General features: G+C 39.8%; 2 protein-coding genes across 3 annotated transcripts; one reads left to right on the forward strand and one right to left on the reverse strand.

Annotated features, from left to right (window-relative positions):
* Positions 1 to 2,356: 2,356 nt before the first annotated feature.
* fkrp (fukutin related protein) lies at positions 2,357 to 7,357 on the forward strand. The gene is made up of 2 exons (XM_074642094.1): positions 2,357 to 2,788; positions 4,183 to 7,357. The coding sequence occupies exon 2, from the start codon at positions 4,294 to 4,296 to the stop codon at positions 5,890 to 5,892; it is 1,599 nt and encodes a 532-aa protein (XP_074498195.1). The 5' UTR covers positions 2,357 to 2,788; positions 4,183 to 4,293; the 3' UTR covers positions 5,893 to 7,357.
* Positions 7,358 to 8,011: 654 nt separating this feature from the next.
* slc1a5 (solute carrier family 1 member 5) lies at positions 8,012 to 22,064 on the reverse strand. 2 transcript variants are annotated; one of them, XR_012594738.1, is made up of 9 exons: positions 21,350 to 22,064; positions 13,668 to 13,710; positions 13,486 to 13,554; positions 13,191 to 13,357; positions 12,788 to 13,021; positions 12,416 to 12,610; positions 11,650 to 11,784; positions 10,368 to 11,482; positions 8,012 to 10,229 (listed from the first exon to the last, which is right to left on the reverse strand). XR_012594738.1 is itself a non-coding variant. In XM_074642095.1 (8 exons), exons 1-8 carry the CDS (start codon positions 21,880 to 21,882, stop codon positions 11,269 to 11,271), a joined length of 1,590 nt encoding a protein of 529 aa, XP_074498196.1. In that variant the 5' UTR covers positions 21,883 to 22,064; the 3' UTR covers positions 8,012 to 11,268. The 2 variants fall into 2 exon arrangements, 1 of the variants encoding a protein (XP_074498196.1); XM_074642095.1 differs by having other exon boundaries at positions 8,012 to 11,482.
* Between the last annotated feature and the right edge of the window lie 688 nt (positions 22,065 to 22,752).

Genomic DNA, 22,752 nt, shown 5'->3' on the forward strand with positions numbered 1-22,752 from the left:
TAGGGAAGTTCGTTTCCTGCCATTTTGTGAGAAGGGATGTTTGAGGACAGTAAAGTTAATCAACTTTATCCACAACTTTGTTTCCGGTTTGAAGGACACAGGTCCACTGTGATTTTGACTGCCACAAAAAACACTCTCTCCATACTTTATTTCTAAAAATCAATACAGTAGTTACATAAACATGTTCAGATTTTTCATTACAAAAAAATTCAGCAAATATATTTCACAGTATAAAAATAAAATAAAGATAAAATAAATTATACAAAAAATAAAATGTAAGGAAAGGAAAATATTGATTTATTTTATTTATTAGTTTATTTGACAGGGACAATACATAGGCATTGTTACACTTAATTAAAGTGCAAGCGATGCAAAGTATATAGGACTTCTAGCCACAGACAGTAAAATTAGCCAACATTTATCCACAACTTTGTTTCCGGTTTGAAAGACACAGGTCCACTGTGATTTCCATACTTCATACTTTATTTCTAAAGTTCAATACAGTAGTTAGACATAAACATGTTCAGATTTTTCATTAAAAAAAAAATTCAGCAAATCTGTTTCACAATATAAAAATAAAATAAAGATAAAATAAATTATACAACAAATAAAATGTAAGATAAAGATAAGATATTCCTTTATTAGTCCCGCAGTGGGGAAATTTGTACAGCAGCAAAGGGGATAGTGCAACAAGATGTATCAGCTAACACAGTAAAAAAAAAAGAGCTAAACAAAGTGTAACAAAATATGAACCATTTAAATAGAAGGAAGTATAAAAATAGGAGCAGTATATACAGTATTGACATTAAACAGACTATTAACAAAATTGCACAAGTGGAAAATGATATTGCACAGTGAGAATGAAATGAAATTTCACCTGAAAATATCAGGTTATTTTCAGTTTTTTGGTGTGTAAGTGTATGTGGTCTACTGGGAGCAGTGCTGGTTGTGGGGTCTGACAGCTGCAGGGAGGAAGGACCTGCGATAGAGCTCCTTCACAAACTTTGAGTGGAGCAGCCTGTCGCTCAAGGAGCTCTCTGCTGCTGAGATTGTGTCCTGCATGGGGTGGGAGTCATTCTCCATCCTGGATGACAGCTTAGGAAAGGAAAAGATGAATAAAAACAAAAAACAACCGGGATCTGTTAAACAATTGGAATCAATTTGAAATATCTAAATGTCCAATTTATAATTTTTGAGTTTCTAAGTTTTCAATTGTAGTCAAACATGTTTTAAAATAAGTATCTTTAAAAGTATAAATAGAGGGAATTCTTTTAAGCCATATCATTTTATGGATATAATATTTTGCTAGATATTAATCAAATGCCACATAGCACATAGGTATCACAAGTATGGGTGTGATAAATCACAATGTTGTTGCAGATGCATTTTGTGGACATATTAACACATGTTAATCTTTATTTCAACCAGATGGAAATATATACATGCATATATGTACATAATAAGTATACAATTATTACGTACATATGCATGTATAGCATCTTTGCAATATTTAATTTATAATGTATTAATAAATTAAATATGGCAAAGGTGCAAGGTAGAAAACCAGCTGTATAGATGCTGTTTGAAGATTTCAGCATCTGGTCCTTGGCATCCCTGCCCTTTAAAGTAAAAACAGAACTGGAGACATGTATAGGTAGTTTCTCCAAGACATCAAATAAAATTGGCTACATAGATCCACTTTATTTTATTTCCTGTACGTACAAGATTGAAGATGTTATGACATATAGTATTTCTAATATATTGTTTTTTTTACAAATGTTTTGCTAATGGAGGACGGTCTGCAGGACAGATAATAATGCATACAGTGCACTTTCATAGACTACGCTACTGGAGTTACCCTGCACTGTACTCATTTTTAACAGTCTCTTCTGCACTATATTCACTTTTTTTTAATGGTCGTGTATCACAGCTGTTACCCTGCACTATATTCACTTTTAACAGTTTTCTTCATCTCCTTGTATTTTTATATCTGGTATATTGTTTTGTACTTTGTACTTTGTACTTTGCACTACTAACTTTTTCACTGCCTTTTTACTAACATGTTTTGCACTATGGAACTGTGATGCTGGAAACTTGAATTACCCTCGGGATCAATAAAGTTACTATCTATCTATCTATCTATCTATCTATCTATCTATCTATCTATCTATCTATCTAATATAATTTGTGCAATAACAGTTGCAAATATGTTCAGTGGATATGTCTTAAAATTACAGTAGGTTACAGTGTATGTAGTTTTGATTTTGATATTTAACTGATGCAGTTTTTGTGCAAAAATGTGGTGTTTTTATTTTTTATTTTTTTAAGATGGCACTTTTATTCTGAAGGATTCGAGCCGGAAGTCTTTCAGTTGTTGCTGCTAGGCAACAACAGACGGCAAGCGTGCTAGCTTTAATGGTAAATCCGTGCAGTTGGGTTTCACGGTGTAAAAGCTTGAGTTAAACCTACATAGTGATGAAATATCCTGATGTTATTTGTGTGCACTCAGTTGCGGATTTCTTCTTAAAATGTCGGAGACTCGATTTCAACCACAACCGCACAAATATGAGCCAAAAGATGCAGAATAATGTCTGTGTTTGCGGCTACCGATGCAGCCTCCTGTGCTGCTGTACCAGAGCTGGCTGAGATGGACCACCATGTAAACCACATATAGTTCAACAGGGTTAATGGGCTTAACGCTGCTAATGCTGCTGATAACATGGCTAATGCGTGGTGTGATGGGCTGCAGAGGATTCCCTTGTAAAAAATATAATAGATCCAATTTAAGGTGAGTTGCTATCATGAATGTTACTGTTTTTATTGATTGGTAATGCAGCTAGAAACATTTATTTATTTTATGCATGGAGCTATGGCTGTCCTAGTTTTATGGGATATATATATACATATATATATTTATTTATTTATAATATAATATATATATTTATTTATAATATAATATATATATATTTATTTATAATATAATATATAATAATCCTATAATATATATTTATTATATATTATATTATTATATTATATTATGGTGGGCATTATAGAACATATATATGTTCTATAATGCCCACCATAATATAATAATATAATATATAATTATCCTATAATATATATATTATAGGATTATTATATATTATATTATATATATATATAATATATATAATATAATATATATATTATATATATTATAGGATAATTCAGTGCACTGCCAGCTATTTCACATCAAAGTAGTCCTCTGTGTCGTTTTAAAGTAGCATGAGATTGTATTATATAGTCATGGTATCTTTTATACAGTTGTTACATATAAGCAGGGAATGAAATTAGCACCTGCCACCTGCCAAATACAGGGTAAATGTTGGCTGTGGCAGGTAAAGATTTCAGGTCACCTGCCACCATGGCAGAATATTAATATTAATATTATAATAATAATATTATATATAATATTATAATATTATATCAATATTAATATAATAATATATAATATTATTTTAAAAAGCAATTTCTAAATTCAAAATAGTCAGTGATTAAGGTTACATGATCCATATTTCTACTGTCTATTACCCTGACTCAGTGTTTACTAGGGGTGTAAGAAAATATAAAAAATGAAGAGTATTGCAATATTATGTTTTGTGATACTGTATCGATTCTCAAAAACCCTGTATTGAATTCTAACTAATAGTTTACAAGCAAAGATTAACTCAGTCAATACTTTATTTGTATTTGCAAAGAGAAATGCAAGTGCAGATCCTACCTTTCTGATTGCTTAAAAAATAAAAAAAATAAAAATTTTAATCAGATTTTATGCATGTGGCGGTGTGTTTTTTATACTATGACCGTTTTCCTAAATTAGATTTTTTAAAAATCAATATATTGCCCTGCTTACAGTACCGCAATATGTTGCGATGTATTGAATCGTAACCCCTGTATCATGATACGTATCGTGTCGCCAGATTATTGCTAAAACACAGTCCTAGTGTTTACAATTCTAAAGCGTTCTACATAGATTTTAGAAGTGGCAGACAAAAAAATTGTGTGGCTAGTAGAAATGTTTAGTGACCTGCCACAGTGGCACGTGAGAAAAAAAACTTAATTTCAGACCAGAGGCATATAAACCTGTGAGATTAAAAACAAAACACAATCATAGCATATTTTTGTTTTCTGTCTCTCCCACAGGATGTCTTCAAATCTCATCTGCCACTAATGGGGACCTAAGAGACCCACCACTGGATTTCTTAATTGAAACTTCTTCTCCTTAGAGAAACTGGAAAGTAAACATCAGCTGCCATGCGTATCAGTCTCTGCCAGGGCCTGTTAACCGGCGCCATCGTCCTCAACCTCCTCATTCTCTACTATGTGTCCCGGGCCCAGCAGCAAATGATGGACAAGAGGAAGGAGCTTGGCAGGGGCACGAGGAGGGCTGCCCTACCTGCCTCCGGTCTGGGGGGAGGACTGGGGATACTGGTAGGAGCTGGAGGTGAGCCGGGAGTGGTTGGAGGTGAGGGACACAGACGTGGCCCACGTGTGACTGTTCTTCTCAGGGAGTTTGAAAACTTTGAGAATTATGTTGGGGATGTAGCTAATTCCTTCCTCCGCCAGAGACCTGAGCTTCCCTTCCTGGCTGTGGCTGACACGTCTCCGTACCCTCCCCTGGTGCTTCCGGAGGGGGCGCGCCTTCTAGTCCTCACCCCTAGTCCCGACCAGCCACCGCAAGCTCACAGGCCGGAGTTCCACGTCCAGACGGAGTTTGTGCTGCTGGTGCCGGACGGGGTGGAGTTGGAACAACCTCGTGCTATCGAGAGGCTGATCAGGGAGTTGGAAGGTGAGGGCGGGGGGCCTGTGAGGCTGGTAGCTGCGCCCGTGCTGGCTCGATCTGCCGTGCAGTGTCTCCACCTGCGGGTGAACCTCAGAGAGTGGACAGCCACCTACTCGCCGGCCGCGTCTGGGAGCAGCGGGAGTGTGTGTACAGCTTTACAAGGAGATGCAGTCGTCCTCATTCGCACCGAGGATCTCTTTAACCTCTCCGTCCCTCTGGGGCGGCCCCTCTTCTCCTCGCTCTTCGTCCAGACTGCCTTGAGAGGCTGGAAGGTCAAGCTGCTGGAGGGCCCCTGTTTCTCCGCAGCTCACCGGCCCCTCTTCGGCTCCGCTCACAGCCAGTGGAAGGCCGACACTCGACTGAAGGAGGCCACCGGGAAGCTCATGAGGAGCTTTGGTATGAAGCGTCTCCTGCTGCCCGATGGGAAGGATCAGTGGTACGGCTGCAGCAAAGAGACACCTCGCTGCTTTGGCACCGTGCAGGATGACACTCCAGACTACCTTTATCTGGATCGCTGGACACCTCCCTGCTGTCTGCGTGCTCTCAGGGAAACCACCAAGTATGTCATCAATATCCTGGAGACCTCAGGTGTGCGCTACTGGCTGGAGGGTGGGACTCTGCTGGGCGCCGTCCGCCATCAGGACATCATCCCGTGGGATTATGATGTGGACCTGGGCATCTACCTGGAGGACGTACCCAACTGCGATCACCTGAAGAATCTGGACTCAGGCTCTCTTGTGGATGCTAACGGCTACGTCTGGGAGCGGGCAGTGGAAGGAGACTTCTACAGGGTCCAGTACAGCGAGGCCAATCACCTGCATGTCGACCTGTGGCCATTCTATCCACGCAATGGCGTCATGACCAAAGACACATGGACGGAGCACAAACAAGACGTGGAGTTCCCGGAGCACTTCCTGCAGCCGCTGGTACCCATGTCCTTTGCCGGCATCAGCGCCTACAGCCCCAACAACCACCGAGGCTTCTTGGAGCTCAAGTTTGGAGAGGGAGTCATTGAGAACCCCCAGTATCCCAACCCCGCAAAAAAGAGGCTGGACAGAAGCAAATTATGAGAGATGATAAAACACCTCAACTTATTTTTATTTATTTATTTATTTTTTAAAACAGTCTGTGCCTGAACACTAATATGGTGCCAAAATGACTGCATTTGCTGTCAATTTTACCACAGCTATATCACCAGTATAATCTCATGCCTGGTCAAATTTTTCTCTATTATCAGTATTTGGATTTAAAGGGGACCTATTATGCTTTTGTGTTTTTTTCCCCTTTAGTCTATTATATGTTTTTTATGTGAAAGTAAAAGTTCTGCAAAGTTACAAAGCCCAAAGTCCACGCCAAAGGGAGTTACTCTCCCCCACAGAAACACTGCTCCTGAACTGCCTGAAACGCCTCGATTGAAGTCGCGCCTTTTCTTCCGTAACATGGTGATGTCACCAAGTAACACATTTGCATAATACCTGCCTAGTGGCTAGTTTGGTACGCCCTCAAACAAAGCTAGTTAGAGTGGAGCTGTAGCGGAGTCTGAAGAGTTTTGTTTGGTTGACCAATCACAACAGAGTGGGCCAGGAGCTCAAACAGAGCGTTTCAGACAGAGGGTGAAAAGAGGTGCTGCAGCACAGCCGGTACAAGAAAAGTAAAGCGTTTTTTGAACATTAAAGCACGTAAACATGTTTTAGTAGAAACCCAAAATACAAGGTTGTACCTGAAAATAAGCATAATAGGTCCTCTTTAAAGTCGAACTAACTTTGGACTGCCTTTTTATTCTTTGTCAGAGTGGTGAGATTTTGTTTGCAAAGGGCATGACCACTTGAAAGATTTAAACTAGTGTTTACATCAGGCATATCTTAAAGAGTTAAGTTTTACTACATGGTGTACTAAATCTGTATGTGTTGCACAGTAAAGTATAAATAAGACTGCTGTAAAGATCATGAATCCTTTTAAATTACATTCATATTGGTTTCTTGTTAAAAGCTACATGTGTACATTATCGTAAGCAGGATTTAAGGTTTTGTACAGAATTATTTGTGTTAAATAAGCCCAAACCGGTGTGTATTGCATTGATCTGCACTGGTTCTTTCAGTTTATGCACAGTATATGAATGAATGTTTTATGTATATCAGATGCCATTTGGTACCTGACAGCTGTAGCATGGTGAGTACATTTTGGTGTAATGAGAAACACATTCATTCACCCTGTCATTGTTGGCATACGGAGAGGATGAAATGTTGCTCCATCAGGCCTCAGTATTCAGTAAAAAAACGTAAAGCTTTGACTGAATTTGTTAATGAATATTAACCCTTAGCCCAATTATGTGTGTTACTACTGAGCGCCCGTTATGTTTTCAACTGAAATGGAATTTCAATTCAGTAGATTAAATCGAAACAAGAGAAGTTGCACATAAAAACACACCAGCTTCTCCGGGAACAACATGTTTCCTGTAGTATTGTCACTTGTGTGTGGTGTATCAAGGTGTCACTCCAACTCATGAACTGTTCGAATAAAAGGAGTTGTAACAGATTGATGCTATTTTATTCATTTCTTTCGAGGATTGTTGGCAAATCCATTGTGAATAGTAAATATGAAATGTTGGTTGCAATCCTTTTTGAACACTAGGTGGCACAACACACCAATTTGTAACTCCTCTAAGCTCCTGCACTAAGTTGTGTTAACCGCACCTTCGACAGCAGCATTATGGGAGTTCTTTAGCCATTATGGCAGGAGCCCAAGGGGTGGAGGATTTTATGACGGGACAAACAGGAATGCGGCTCGCTTGTTCGTCAGACTGGTCCAGTGATGTAAACTAGCTTCCTAGTATTACTCGAGAAGAAGTTCCTGTGTTTAACAAAAGCTGTGTCACCTGTTGACGCTGCACATGTTGAATTCCCTTGAAGTGTGTTTGCATTCCTCCTACTTACCATTAGATAACCAACATTGTTCATATATGGCCTTGTAATTACATAAGCATCTGTACCGCAGGGAGATTTTGTGTGGTTATTTCTGGATGCAAAGACAAAAGGATCTTAAATATGTTCCCCTCTTGCATGCTCCTACAGTATGGTATCTGTAGGGGGACTGACTGTAACATGATGGAGTGCTTTCGACTAGTCACGTAGGGTCATTAACAAACAAATCAAAAAGTTCTAACAAACAGCCAAGAGACAGCCGAATATAAAAAAAAAAGGCCTTTATTGTTTAAACCCTAAAGACAGTAAATCCAGACTGTAACCGGGAGAGTGTTTGGAAAACATAGCCCCACTGTAATAAAATGACTACCATGTGCATACACACATACACAACACAAATCCTACGCTCGAACCAGACAAACATCCAATATGGTGAAAGATTTTCAAAAAAGCACGGAGTAGAAACTGAAGCACAATAGTTGTTTTGAGGCAATGGTTGACATTTTTAGCATTCTCTGATGACATAAGACTGTAGTTATGATGAGGCCTCAGGCCTGCAATGATTTCATAGAGGACCATTATGGTAATATAGCAATGCAGACTTCAGGAAGTGTGTATATAACATTGGTAGCATATACCCTGGTCATTTGGTAGTGCTTTAAGTAAGGGATGATGTACAGTGAGCCGGTCATTGTTGTGACAGAAACCCCCGACAGGAAGGGACAGAGATATGGATGGAGGAGATAAACATTCAGTAGTGCAACTGTAGTTAATATGTTGCCCACATATATATTGCATATATGCATGTTGCATTTGAAAAATAGAGTACAGTATCTAATACAACTCACACCGTTTACTGCTACACCACACAGTCTCCAAAGTCTCAAGTTTCCTTTATGCCCTCTTTCAAACTGCACAAGAAAAACCCAAAAGAATCACCAAACGGAAGCACCTCGTACCCACACAGTCTAGACTCTCACCCACAAGTTTATAATATAAACATTAAAAAAACGCCAACACCAACCAGTTATGAAAAAAAGACTTAAAGCTGGCAAAAAAAAAAAAACACTAAAATTTGGAGTTACCAACATGTCATAGGCTAAAATATCTTTGGATTTTGATCAGGAAAATAAATATGAATTGAACAAATAATAATCTGAGGCATTATTAATAATATACAAGGAGGCCTTAAGACCATAACTAGTATTTCTTGTTTATAGCCGTCACAGCCAAAACATTATGTAAGTGGAGGCGTGCTATCTTTCACTTAAAAACCTCCATGTTTTCAGGCCTCGAAGCAGCATGCTCTGCTGCTGTTTGATCAACGTAGAGACATCCATGTAGTGGAAGGACTTTTGTTAGTTACTTACACATCACATGAAGTCACACCACACTTTATACAACATCAAACAAATGTCCAGACTGTGCTTTAAATCCCATTTGTGCCTTGCTAAGACGCTAGTACTTACACAGGACAGCAGCATGAGTAAAAGGTAGGCGATAATAAAAACAAACAATCTCCTTGGAAATGTCATTCAATGTTATCAGGAGTTCAAACGGTCTTGTTTGCTGAGTCGGTGCGATTTTTGGTCTCAGAATATTAAGGACCGTCTTCAAGCCATAGTTACACCTGAGGTTGTGTTGCTCGCCATCGCACTGATGTCAAATCAGAGGAGGGAGAAAATGCTCTGAGGTCGATCTGTGTCCACGCATGTTGACGGATTTTGAGTCCTTGAGAGTCCTTTTAGTTGTGAGACGTTGATGTCGATGATATCATTTCTTTCTGTGTGCTACTGAGGATATTATTTCATTTTGTGTGCTACATTGCTGCTTCTCACCATGAGAAAGGCATCGAACCATTGGCATGGATTAACCACGGACATGATAACATACTAATAAAGGTCTTCAACCCCCACCCCCAAAAAAACTATAAAAAGAACAAATGTTGTGTGCCTTTTGTTATACAGATATTATCAGCCATTTCCATGCAGAGTATGGAATAAAGTTAAATTAGAATACAAGATATGTATTTTAAATATGTTAAAATAAAAATCTGCACGAAAGTGGCCATAATCATGTATAAGAAAATACACAAACAAGCATTAGTTTATACATTTCACAACAAATATGATCATTTTACTGTACGGGAAGATTGAAATTTGACAAAGTTGAACACAAAAAAAACAAAAAAAAGGTGACAGTAACATTTAAAAAAAAAAAAAAAAAGGTATTGGATTCCAAACGGAGAATATGAAAACTTTGTCTTGCAAACAGCAAGCTGTGTGGTGGTCCTCGTCAACTTTGAAAGTCGGATATTTTCAAAGAGAAATTTGACCAAGTGATAAATACCAGTTGTGTAAAAATTGGTAACGGGCCAATAAGTAAATACATCCACGTTACATTAAATTATGATGGAGAAATTGAAGTAACATGTCTTCTTCTTGTAACATTACATCTGACACAATCTCAACCCATCGTCTATCAGTCTGATTCCTGGGGTTCCGGTGTAGCCAGCGGATATCCGGACAAAAGCCTATTGAAAGAGGCTGGGACACGGCTCTTGGAGTATGGGGTATAACACATGCGCGGTGTAACTGGAGCTGCGGTCATGCATTGCGATTGGCGAGAATTTCGGCGAGTGCATACCAGAGTTTATTGCTCATGTGATACGACGCCTTGATGACATCTCCTCTTTTCACCCTCCTTGTCCAAGACTTCCTTTTCGTGCGTTGCTCATTGTTTACAGTCCGATTAGCAACTTGAGACACGAGACTGGAGTTGAGAGACAACATGTACGACTGGATTGTTTCACAAGTAGCCAATTTACAACCTAATTTTGAAACATTAAAAAGGGGAACTCATTGGCAGACGATAGCCGGTGGGTTCCCAGATTGCATTTCGGCCAATGCGTTCCGCCTCTTTTGCTCTCCACGCGGACTGTTTACCTGCCTTTAACCAAAGCCTGCTCGAACGTGATTGGTCAATACTACTCGGACTTCAAACCAAAAAGCTTTCGACGCCAAAATCTTGTCCCGTTGCCTACAGATTCTACATGTAAATGCAGAATAGATTCATAGAGATTACATCTGCCATTGCCAACATCTGGCAGAGGGTCACTTACTGGTCCAGCCTCTTGACATCCCAGTGGATGTATACAGTATATTGGTGAAAATCTGGTTTATACAACTTGGTCACATGATACAATTCTGACTTAAAAATTGACGAGGAGCGACAAAATGAAACATTAGTAGCCAGACTAATGTACAATACTGTCCCTCAACGAGGAAACAAAAGTCACTTTGCATAATATGGATTTTTAGTTTCCCCCCTTGACCTTTTTTTGCTTTCTGCCCAGAATAGTGTTGAGAACAGAGAGTTTTGTCATGGCATCGTAGTGTGCGTGTCCATCCTCTCTTTTTTCTTCAGGGCAGAAAAAAAGGAAAAGGGGGATTTGAACTTCAGGTCTCGGTTTTTGCAGGAGTGTCAAATAAGTGAGCGTGTCATGGATGGTGTCAGCAGCTGGATTTACATGACGGACTCTTTTTCACTAGCCTTCTTAGCAGCTTCTGCAGCACCAATAAGCGGCGAGTACTCGGGGGGAGCGGGTTGGTCACTTTCCATCCTGACCTCGCTCAGCTCTGCTCCCTCCTCTCGTTTGGCCGTGCGGTCCACAAAGTGCTGCAAGAGCCCGGCTCCGAAGGCGTCGCCCTCGACATTCAGCACCGTGCAGGTACGGTCGCTAAGGAAAGACAGAAATGGATGGCAAGCGATTTTAATACGATATGTAAATAACTGAAATTTTGTCAGGGAGCATACTTAGATTAGATTATGTGGAGTATGTCATAACTGTTGCTTTGCTATCATGCTCTATGTCTACGTAAAATACAATAAGGTTTTTGTACTCACACAAGCCAGTCAACAGCCAGGATGAGAGAGATGTCGTTGGTGGGCAGTCCTACTGCCTCCAGGATGATGGCTAGGGTCAACACACCACCAGCAGGTATACCTGCTGCTCCAACACTCGATGCTGTAGCTGTCACACTAACACATTAGGAGGGAAGATGACACAAGTTAGACACCAATAGAGCAGATTCAATTTTACACAGCGACTACATTTGCTCTGAAATACCTGATAAAGTAATTGTACAATCGGACACGATATCTAATATGGCTGGGATGATACACCTATCTCCCGATGTGATACTATCACGATACTTGGGTGCCGATACAACATGTATTGAGATTTTTAAGTGTTGTGATTCTACAAGTATTGCGATTCGATATTACGATTTATTCTGATATTTGTTAACTTTTTTTTAACACTAGACCATGGGGAAAAGTTGAATCATACACTTCTAGGGACTTTTACTTTGGAAAATATCTAAATTAATACAGTGAAAATGTTTGTTTTTTTCAGCATGTATGTAGTCAGAGATGTCCTGAAGTCAAATATATCAGTCATTGTGACATACTCCTGGTGAAGATAACCCAATCAATCTTATTTTGGAACGGATGTGACGTCACGTTACTCAGACTACAACAATAAAAGCGGCAACTTCCTTCTACCTCCACATAGAAAATATATCGATTCTGGGATTAAACATTTTTTTTTTCACATACATTTGTACAATCTCACATGGTATTGTGTAACTGCAATGTTTCAGTGACTTACAGGATGGTAATGACTTGGATGAAGTTAAGGGAATAGTTGTTCAGCTGAGCGATGAAAACAGCAGCCACACACTGGAAGAGAGCGGCTCCGTCCATGTTCACCGTCGCTCCGATGGGCAGGATGAAACGGCTGATGCCCTTGGAGACGCCGTTATTTTCCTCCACGCACTTCATCATCAGGGGCAGAGTGGCGGAGCTAATAAGAAAAGGAATGTGTGAGTGTATGAAGGCGAAAGGTATGTGCTTATGTTTGTACAGAGTGTGTGTTTTAGAACAGGACATCCTCAGTACAACCGGACAGAACAAACAAGTGTGTGTGTGTGTGTGTGTGTGTGGGACGGTCAAGAGCCGTGAGCAGCAGTTAGTTTATTACCTGGAGCTTGTTCCGAAGGCGGTTGCCAGAGCTGTAAATATCCCCCAGAGGAAGGTGTATGGGTTCTTCCTTGTAATGATGAAGTAAATGGCGGGCAGCACGAGGAGGCCGTGAATGGCATGTCCGACCATGCAGCAGGCTATATATTTTCCCAGACTGGCGAATAGGGCGCCAACATTCTCCATCTCAACGATCTTGCCAGCTACGAGGAACATGATACCGATAGGGGCATACCTGTGGAGACAGGGTGAAGGCAGGAAATTGGGGACATATCATTTAATAATTATGGTTCTGGAACAGAGCACAAAGAAAGACCTTTCGTATTCAATGATCAAACAGAGAGAGCATTATACTGATTTCATTCTAATCCCTCCTAACCCAGAAACATGCAGGTCTTTCTTACCACATGATCCAGGAGACCAGCACCATGGTGGCCTCGTTGAAGGAGTTGAAGAACTTGATGAGGATCTCTCCTTCCTCTCCCAGCTTCCTCAAAGCAATGCCAAACACAATGGCAAACACGACCAGACCGAGAATATTCATGCCATCCTGGTCTGTTCCAATGGGCACCTAGAGACATCGATGAAAAACAGTCAGATCCACACAGAGTCATCATTCTAGAGACACAACAAGACAGTGTCCTTAGTGTATTTGCGGTCCAATTTCATGCGGACAACTAGGTCATTCACTTTGCTCACCTTTTCCACTGTGATATTTGGGTTTCCATCCGTGCCGTTCCTGGTAACCAGCTTGTAGCTGGTTGCATACTGGATGGGGGAAGAAAAGTGTTTGCCCAGTTAGTTTAGTACACTCATATTTCTTTCATACAATTTATAATTATAACTATGTCAAATGATAAGACTCCAGGTGCGATACTTACTGATTGAAAGGCAGCGGACACCAGGTTGGAGGGAAAGATGTTTCTGTGGAGAGAAATACAACAATAGTTTCAATTCCTGTCCTCAGTGTGTACCAGGTGCCTTGGGGAAAATCCAATGAAAAACACGTGGCTGTAATTTGGAGAGAGATGTTTTGCAACTGAAAAGCAGAATGCAATGCAAGAGCTTGGGCCTTGTTTTGTTTTTTTCTCTATCTGCACACATAACAGCATAAAACAACCGTGAACACTAATATGAATGGACACATAGAACAAGGAACTACAATGCAAACACATTGAAAAGCCATAAACTGGCCTCTGTTGAGTTCATAACTGTTTCTGATGAAGTCTGAAATGTTTGTGCACCGCATAAAAAAGTTTAAATCGACTACAAAGCATCGTCCTACTTTATAGCAAAGACACTAGCTATTTATTTCTGTTGCAGAGACAGCGTCTAGACCCTTCGGGTATCAGTGATAGTTCAAACAGAAGGAATCACAAGATTGATCATGTGGAAATAGCTGAGAGAATTTAACTATTAATCCTCGCTTTTCACTCTGCCCCCACTTCTAATTGCTGTTGTGTTATTCATTGTTAGTTAACAAGTACACACACACACACACACACACAGACGGTGGTACATAGGTCCAACTGCCGATTAAATCTCCAAAGAACTCATGAAACCCGTGTGTTCCCGACACCTCTATATGTAATGGATTTAGAGTAATAAGGCATTAACTTCACAGGCTGGTTCCAGCCATTCATTCCCTTTCATTGGAGCCATAATGCATTAGCATTAAACATCATGTGACTGCGTGACAGGGCAGCATGAAACTGGATCACAGGCTGAATTCTGGTTGTACTGCAAAGAGCCTGCTAGGCTTTCAAGCCTAAAGAATGTGTGTAATACAAATCCATTTTAATATCCAAATAAAGTTTAATAACTTTATTTGGATATTAAAATGGATTTGCATTACACACATTCTTTAAACTTACCATATGACAATTTAGTATAATTAGGCCTAGCCTAATGGATGTTAGAACAGCTTCACTATACTGTTTTAGCTAAAACAGCTAGACTGGAGCCCAATTTACATACTACCACTCCATGTGTTTACATGACAAAAGGCCTCCAATCCATGTTGTGTCCTGAGTCATATTATCAGACCATTTCAGTGTTTATAGAACCTGAATGTTTGGAAATGGCAGCACAGTGTTGTTTTGTATTGTGCATTCCCATTCACTCAACTTTGCACAGAGTTGATAACGCAGAACTAAAAACTGAATGGCTCCGCTTCCTTGTTCTTTGTTGTGGCTGCGTCTTTCCTGGTACAGGTACAAAACCCAATTCCAATGAAAATATATGTGCACTCTTGTGGGCGTTCACAACAAAGGTTTCACCGACACATCCCTTTCTAAAACACACTTCAAATGTATTCAACACTGAACAGGTCGACATTCTTGAACGTGTTCCTTCTGAATATGCATGTTGTGCTAAATATATGATATGTTCACTTATCTATTAAAAGGCTATGTTTATTGTAGGGCTGTCAAAGTTAACGCGATAACGCGTAAACGCAAATTTGTTTTAACGCCACTGATTTTATCGCATTAACGCACCTTGCGATTTTTAGGTTGCAGCGGGCTCAGTTTTAAAGCCAGAGTAAAGATACTGGTATCATGAAGCTAGAAAAACCTAATGAATTCATTGGTAACAAAGACGTCATACTAGTTTGTCGCAAAGGAGGCTAAATAATGCTCAAAACATGCACTACATTTTGGCGAGGAAAAACTCGCCTGGCCATTTTCAAAGGGGTCCCTTGACCTCTGACCTCAAGATATGTAAATGAAAATGGGTTCTATGGGTACCCACGAGTCTCCCCTTTACAGACATGCCCACTTTATGATAATCACACGCAGTTTGGGGCAAGTCATAGTCAAGTCAGCACACTGACACACTGACAGCTGTTGTTGCCTGTTGGGTTTGAGTTTGCCATGTTGTGATTTGAGCATATGTTTTATGCTAAATGCAGTACCTGTGAGGGTTTCTGGACAATATTTGTCATTGTTTTGTGTTGTTCATTGATTTCCAATAATAAATATATACACACATTTGCACAAAGCAAGCATATTTGTCCAGTACTATGTTGAATAAATACTTGACAAATCTCCATTTAAGATACATTTTGAACAGATAAAAAAATTGTGATTAACTTTGGACAATCATGTGATTAAATATTTGAATCGACTGACAGCCCTAATTAGTTTTAGTTTTTGTTGAGAGAGTGTTTATAGAGGATCTCATACGCAGCTTGAAAAACCCTCGGTGTGAACTGAAATTTATTTTGCATCCTCAGGCAGTTCCTTTAAAGAAATTGACCTACAGGTTAAACATACGGTTACACACATGACACTTTTGTAGACCTACAAATAGACCTACAAAACACATTCAAACAGTCCTGATAATAACATATCACATGATATCCTCTGGATTCTTTGGCAGCACACTGATTTGGGCTTGGCAACAGGATAGGCTGATGAATAAAATGTTGGCTATGTCAATAAACTTGACTGTTGCACAACCAAAGATAATGAGTTGAGTGGTATGACAACAATCCACAAGGTCAAACGCCAAGGTGGGTGCGTTTCTTTTATGGCGGGCCGCCGACTGTTTGAGGCAAATTGCTTTCCCAGCATCTTGTTAGACCAAGATACTGGTAACTTGACACTACATTATCTAGCATATGTTGAGCTTGGATCCACAGGATAAAAATATACTCAAAAAATGAAGGATAAAAAAAGATAAAACACAGTCTACCAAACTATCCAATACCACAAGTACTTGGGATAAAAGCAGGCACTATGTGAACCTCTTTTGGGTAATACATTGTGCCACACAATAGTAGTTACTGTCACTACTTTCTTTCATCTCAAGGCAAATACTGTGTCAATAAATCTAGCACTGGCGGCTAGCGGTCACCTTAAAGTGGGAAACCAAACAACAGAGAGTAGATAGGAAATGTCAACAAGGATGTGTACTGTGTAGGAGTGGCTCTAGTCAGAGTTTAACCCATATCCCTAGGCTGACAGCTGTTCTTTTATCTGTGTGTGGACAATGACAAGATGAGCATTTAATAAAGTGTGTGTCTGTGAACAATGACCAGGCCATTTTTACGCTTTGACGAGCAGCTCTTCAGTCAAAGCCTTTGTTGTCAAAACTAACTAGGACACCAACTGAGAGGGGTCGCTCTAATGAGAGGCACGGGTTTAGTCTGCTGTCTTGGATAATGTGTAAGTGTGTGTGTGTGTGTGTGTGTGTGTGTGTACATGTGCTGTGATGTCTTGTGTGCTGCACGAGATAAAACATTACATTTTTTTCTCATCAGAACAGCAGCCTGTAAAAGAAATAAATCTGGACAAATTGAATTTGAGATGTTGCATTCAGGAACATCGGTTAATAAACTTGATCGCCATACTGATTCTAGAAGTGAAGCAGTAAATCCTTTTTCATTTTAGCCTAGAGTCAGACAAAATGCTAAACCAGATCATTGTGTTGCAACTTGGACACTGTTGTGTAAGGGCCTCGGATATAAATCAGGGTAACAATGTTAATCTGTGAGTGGTCACGATTTGCCCAGTTACCCTTGTATGTCTAATCTGGTCGTGGGCAGCATTAAATGTTTTTAGGAGGTGTTGCCAGCAAGGCAAGGTCACCCCGCAAGAGAGGGTGGAAAACTCTGGCTTCATTTAGTACACAATTCCATAATTCATGGGAAGCAGCGCTGAACGCTCCAAAGAAAGCTCAAACTAACCACACAAAATTATGCAATAGAGTCCCAAGTGTACACAGATTGCTTGGGAACAGTGACTTTCTGCATCAAAACAAGTCCATATCTCTCAATAAAAACAGATGCAAAGTGCACGTGTTCTGTTTCTTAGGCATCAAAATAAGTTGATAATGGATTGCCGGAGAGTAGGGCTGTCCCGAATACCATTTTCTGGGCTTCGCAGAGAAATATTCTAAGGGATTGGAAGCTTCGTGGAGCCGCTGACGCACTACTGTACACACACGCACCTCTACACACAACAAACAGCGATATCCGTCTGAGAATAACTAATAAGAGTTAATGTTAAATATGAATAATGAATAATGTTGTGGGATTATTCCTTATTTCATGGGCTATTTGGGGATTTGTACATTATTATTACATACTTATATATAAAAGAAGATTTAAAAAATGAAGCATTCAAACAGTGATTTGGAGGTCGAATACAGTGGCCACGATTAAAGCTTCGAGGCATTCGGGTCAGCCGTACCGGAGAGTGTACATCCCATATTCCCAGTAAACTCAAAGGAGTATGTTTAAACTATACACAGTCCAGTTTCTTAAAAACATCACAAGCCTCTTCAGCTGAGCTCACACTACTATGCCATTGCGTCGTAGTGTGTAGCAATGTGTTTACAAAAGGTTGACGTTCGATACACTTTAACCTTATAGTGCACCAATATGCTGAATTGGCTCAGATAAGCAAGGCCATCTCTATCCGGATTTTGGGTAACACAGGATGTGTTAAAGAGAAAACCGCCTACCTCATGCAACATGTTGTGTAAGATGCGTTACTTCGAATTCAATACATGATAATGTGTCAGAAGATGTATCTATTTCAGTCTCTGAGTCAATTGTTTGCCCTTTCCGAGCACTGTTGCCTTCCTTTATTCCTCAGTGGATGAGGTGGCTCATGTCTCATACATTTCCCATGAATGAGACACATGATAAAAAAAGACAGTGCGAGCTACTGCTTCCCCAATAGAGGCCGATAGAATAGAGTTTAGAGAAGTGAGGTGACGAATACGGATGCACCAATCAAACTTTTTCAGTCGCGATACCTATAGCGATACCTCTGCTTTGGGTATCGGCCGATACCGAGTACCGGACCAATACCAGTGTTACATTAATAAGCTATATGCCTCACTGTGTGGTAGTATTATTCTTTTATGTGTAAGGCAACATCATCAGGCCTGACTTAAACATTACTTTCCCAACTTTGTAAAACGAAATGTAACAAATAAATACATAGATGTAAATTGTGAATGTGAATTGTTATTAAAATAATAAATCGTACACCAGCAACTTGGTAAAAACAAAAGTCTACAAATTCAAGAGGAATTACAGTTCAAATGTAAACTTTTTAATGCAGCAACCCTTTCAAATTGTAAACACCGAGTGTGGTGCACAGTGGTACCAGACCGTAGAATTTTGGAATATATCATGTAACCTTAATCCATGACTATATGTAATTTAAGCTTTAGAGTTGCTTTTTAAAAAATAATATTTCTTAATATAAGGAAAAACCTGTCTGCCATGGTGGCAGGTGACCCGAAATGTTTACATGCCACAGCCAACATTTACCCTGTATTTGGCAGGTGGCAGGTGCTAAGACTTCACAACCAGCACTGCTCCCAGTAGACCACTTACACACCAAAAAACTGACATTTTCAGGTGGAATTTCATTCATTCATTCTGACTTTGCAATATCATTTTCCACTTGTGCAATTTTGTTAATAGTCTGTTTATTGTCAATACTGTATATACTGCTCCTATTTTTATACTTCCTTCTATTTAAATGGTTCATATTTTGTTACACTTTGTTTAGCTCTTTATTACTGTGTTAGCTGATGCATCTTGTTTTTTGCACTATCCCCTTTGCTGCTGTACACTGCACATTTCCCCACTGTGGGACTAATAAAAGACATATCTTATCTTATCTTATCTTAACATTTACCCTGTATTTGGCAGGTGGCAGGTGCTAATTTCATTCCCTGGGTGCATCCCTAGTGAAGAACAGATACACTCTGACCTCAAAGTGCAAAAAAGGTCAACAACTTTAAGACGACAGGTGAAACGGTAGTGAGCAAACCTTCCTTCTAACATCAGTGAAGTGTTGGGACCATATTTCTCTTTACCATGTGTCTGTCTGTACATTTTGTCTTTGAAATGTAACAACAACAAAAAAAGAAAAGAAAAAAAAACTACAGATTGCATCATACATCCTGTCGTCAATTCACTTGAAAGGAACATCCTCTGAAATCACCTAGAGTAAAAATAAGAAGAGCATAACTGATCTGACGTTATTTTTACAGAGGGGGGCTGTCCCTGACAGGAAGAGCCTCACCACACAGCTTGATGTGGTTTACAAGGTGTCAGCGAGTCTGTATTACGCACATGAAGAGAGGCGCTGGGGAGTTAACCGTGTGTCTGCATGAAGACACTGCTGAGCTGATGCAACCCTTGTTGTCATTACAGCACACCTAGACAGTGATAAATTAAGCCACATGTCCTATGTACCCACTGGTTAGTAGACTTATCAGAATCAGAATCAGAAAGGTGTTTATTGCCAGGTGTAAGGGGTATACACGAGGAATTTTCTTTGGCTTTTTGGTGCGAGACAAACAGTATAATAACAAAGAATAGATAAAACGTTAGAATTATGTTCCCCTTTGGGGTGTCTTAAAACTAAGATAAAGTGGGTGTATAACATAGCAATAAGTTTGATATCCCCTATATGTCCCCTATGAATAATCACATTCATACACACCATTATTGTGCTTGTTGTCATTACAGCACACCTAGGTAGGGGTAAATTCAAACTGTATTTCAGACACACAGGAGGGTCCATAGCAATAAAAGAAAAGAAAGAAAGAAAGAAAGAAAGAAAAAAGAAAATTAAGCTACACGTCTTATGTACCCCACTATCCAGTGGTTGGTAGACTTATGTTCCCCTTTGGGTGTCTTAAAACTAAGATAAAGTGGGTGTATAACATAGCATTAAGTTTGATATCCACCTTGTCAGCCAGCTTAGAACATTTTAAAAGGAAATTATCATCACATTTAATTAATGATGTCTAATTATCTTTTGATATGTTTAGATATATTTTCTTCTGTACTGTTCTTTGTATGTATTACGTTGTTTTTATTGGATTGTTTGGTTTTTCTGCCATTTTGTGTACTTCTTGTTGTTGTTTAACTTTTGTTGTATTTTTAAAATTATATTAGTTTAGATCTTTCTTCCTTTTTTGTTATTGTTTTTTTTCCTCCTGGGGTTTGGTTGGAGGTCCTTTGTATAAGCATGTGGCTTCTTGACCTCTCCTGACACATTTCTTGTTTTTTTTTCATTGACTGGATTTTGTGCAGTTTAATATATATGCAAATAAATAAATCAAAATAAAATAAAATAAATGAACACAAGAGTGTCTGTTAAAGTTTGGACAATGGGTACAGGTACACTACCATTACAGGAAGGCTATATGATTTAGGTTAGACTGGAGTTTAAGTCCTTATTATGATTGCTCAGTAAATGAAGATTTAGTTATTATTAGTGAAAAAGCCTTCATCTGTGATGACTTCTGATTAAATGATTATAAACATTTCAGTTGTGTTTTATCTAGGGCTGTCAATCAATTCATATATTTAATCTTTTATCTGTACCTTAAAGGAGATTTATCAAGTATTTAATACTCTTGTCAATATGGGAGTGGGCAATGTCCTTTCATTCATACACACTTACACACCATTCTTAAACTACTTTTAACACCTGTGTGTGTGTGTGTGTGGTGTGTGTGTGTGTGTGTGTGTGTGTGGTGTGTGTGTGTGTGTGTGTGTGTGTGTGTGTGTGGATTCACTCACCTGATCAGATCCAAGAAGGAGTCTATAATTTCTTTAGCAGCAGGCACTCCGTCGTCCAATCCTTGCACCATTGGTTTGGCCATAGACCCGGACCCAGGGGTGATGATGAAAGCCATCACGACCCCGATGGAGGACGCGATCAAGGTGGTGACCAGGAAGAAGAGCATAGCCCAGCCGCCCAGTTTACCCAGAGCTTTCGGGTCCAGACTGGCCGAGCCGGACACCAGACTGCACACCACCAGCGGGATGATGATCATCTTCAGCAGCCGGATGAGCAGCTCTCCCGGGAAGCCGATGTAGATGATCTGGGTCCGGCTCAGCGCCACGTTGCGCACACCGAGACCGATGAAGACGCCGACGAGGACCCCGGCCACGGTGAGGATCACCAGCAGGTTGGCCATCACTATCCGCTTCACCCGCTGGGCCAACGGCTCCGGGCTGCTCTTGTTGCTAGGACTACTGGTTCCGTTGCCCAGCTGCTCGTCGAGGCCGTTGGACGCCTTTCCTTCCTCCATGTCCATCTTCTCAGCCATTAGTTACCCTGGGAATGATCCTCAAAGCACAGATATGTGTCTCTTGAACTATTGTGATTGTGGTGGAAGTAACTTTTAATATTACTACCACTAATCTGGCAGCTTCCCTCTTCCTAATGCTCGGTGTCACTGTGTGTGAGTTTGTGTCGGTGTGTGTGAGCTACTTATCAGGAAAGCTGCTGCAGCCACCCTCCATGACGCAAGAGAGGGGCGTGGCTAACAGAGGAAACGGCAGTTACTCACATGTGCCATTACATTCATTAAAACATAATACAAAAATACTATTAGGCGTGTTCTTTTTAAGTCGTTTGTAATGTAAATGTAGTATAACTTATTATTTTAATGGACTTTCCCAGCAAAAAGTATTTCACACGTTTGTACCTGTATAACCGGCGTGACAATAAACATCTTGAATCTTGAATCTTGAAAAATGAACACAAGAGTGTCTGTTAAAGTTTGGACAATATGTACAGGTACACTACCATTACAGGAAGGCTGTAAAGGATATATGATTTAGGCTAGACTGGAGTCTAATTCCTTATTATTAGTTTTCTTTATTTCTTTATTTTTTTTCTCTCCATTTGGTTTTATCCATATTTCATTTTATTTTATTTTGTTATGAGGAAAAGAAAGAAAAAGAAAAGAGAAAAAAAAGAAACATATATATATATATATATATATATATACATACACTCACCGGCCACTTTATTAGGCACACCTGTTCAATTGCTTGTTAACACAAATAGCTAATCAGCCAATCACATGGCAGCAACTCAATGCATTTAGGCATCTAGACGTGGTGAAGACGACTTGCTGAAGTTCAAACCGAGCATCAGAATGGGGAAGAAAGGGGATTTAAGTGACTTTGAA

The sequence above is a fragment of the Sebastes fasciatus genome, chromosome 7 (assembly GCF_043250625.1).
Source record: "Sebastes fasciatus isolate fSebFas1 chromosome 7, fSebFas1.pri, whole genome shotgun sequence".
Classification (NCBI taxonomy): Eukaryota; Metazoa; Chordata; class Actinopteri; order Perciformes; family Sebastidae; genus Sebastes; species Sebastes fasciatus.

Excerpts from the sequence above, each read along its gene's own strand:
- slc1a5 (XM_074642095.1), bottom strand. The coding sequence starts at position 21,882 with ATGGCTGAGAAGATGGACATGGAGGAAGGAAAGGCGTCCAACGGCCTC. Across the intron at positions 13,711-21,349 it reads TCCTTCTTGGATCTGATCAG|AAACATCTTTCCCTCCAACC; the intron begins GTGAGTGAATCC and ends TTCTCTCCACAG. Across the intron at positions 11,483-11,649 it reads CTGGCTGTTGACTGGCTTGT|CGACCGTACCTGCACGGTGC; the intron begins GTGAGTACAAAA and ends GTCTTTCCTTAG.
- fkrp (XM_074642094.1), top strand. The coding sequence starts at position 4,294 with ATGCGTATCAGTCTCTGCCAGGGCCTGTTAACCGGCGCCATCGTCCTC.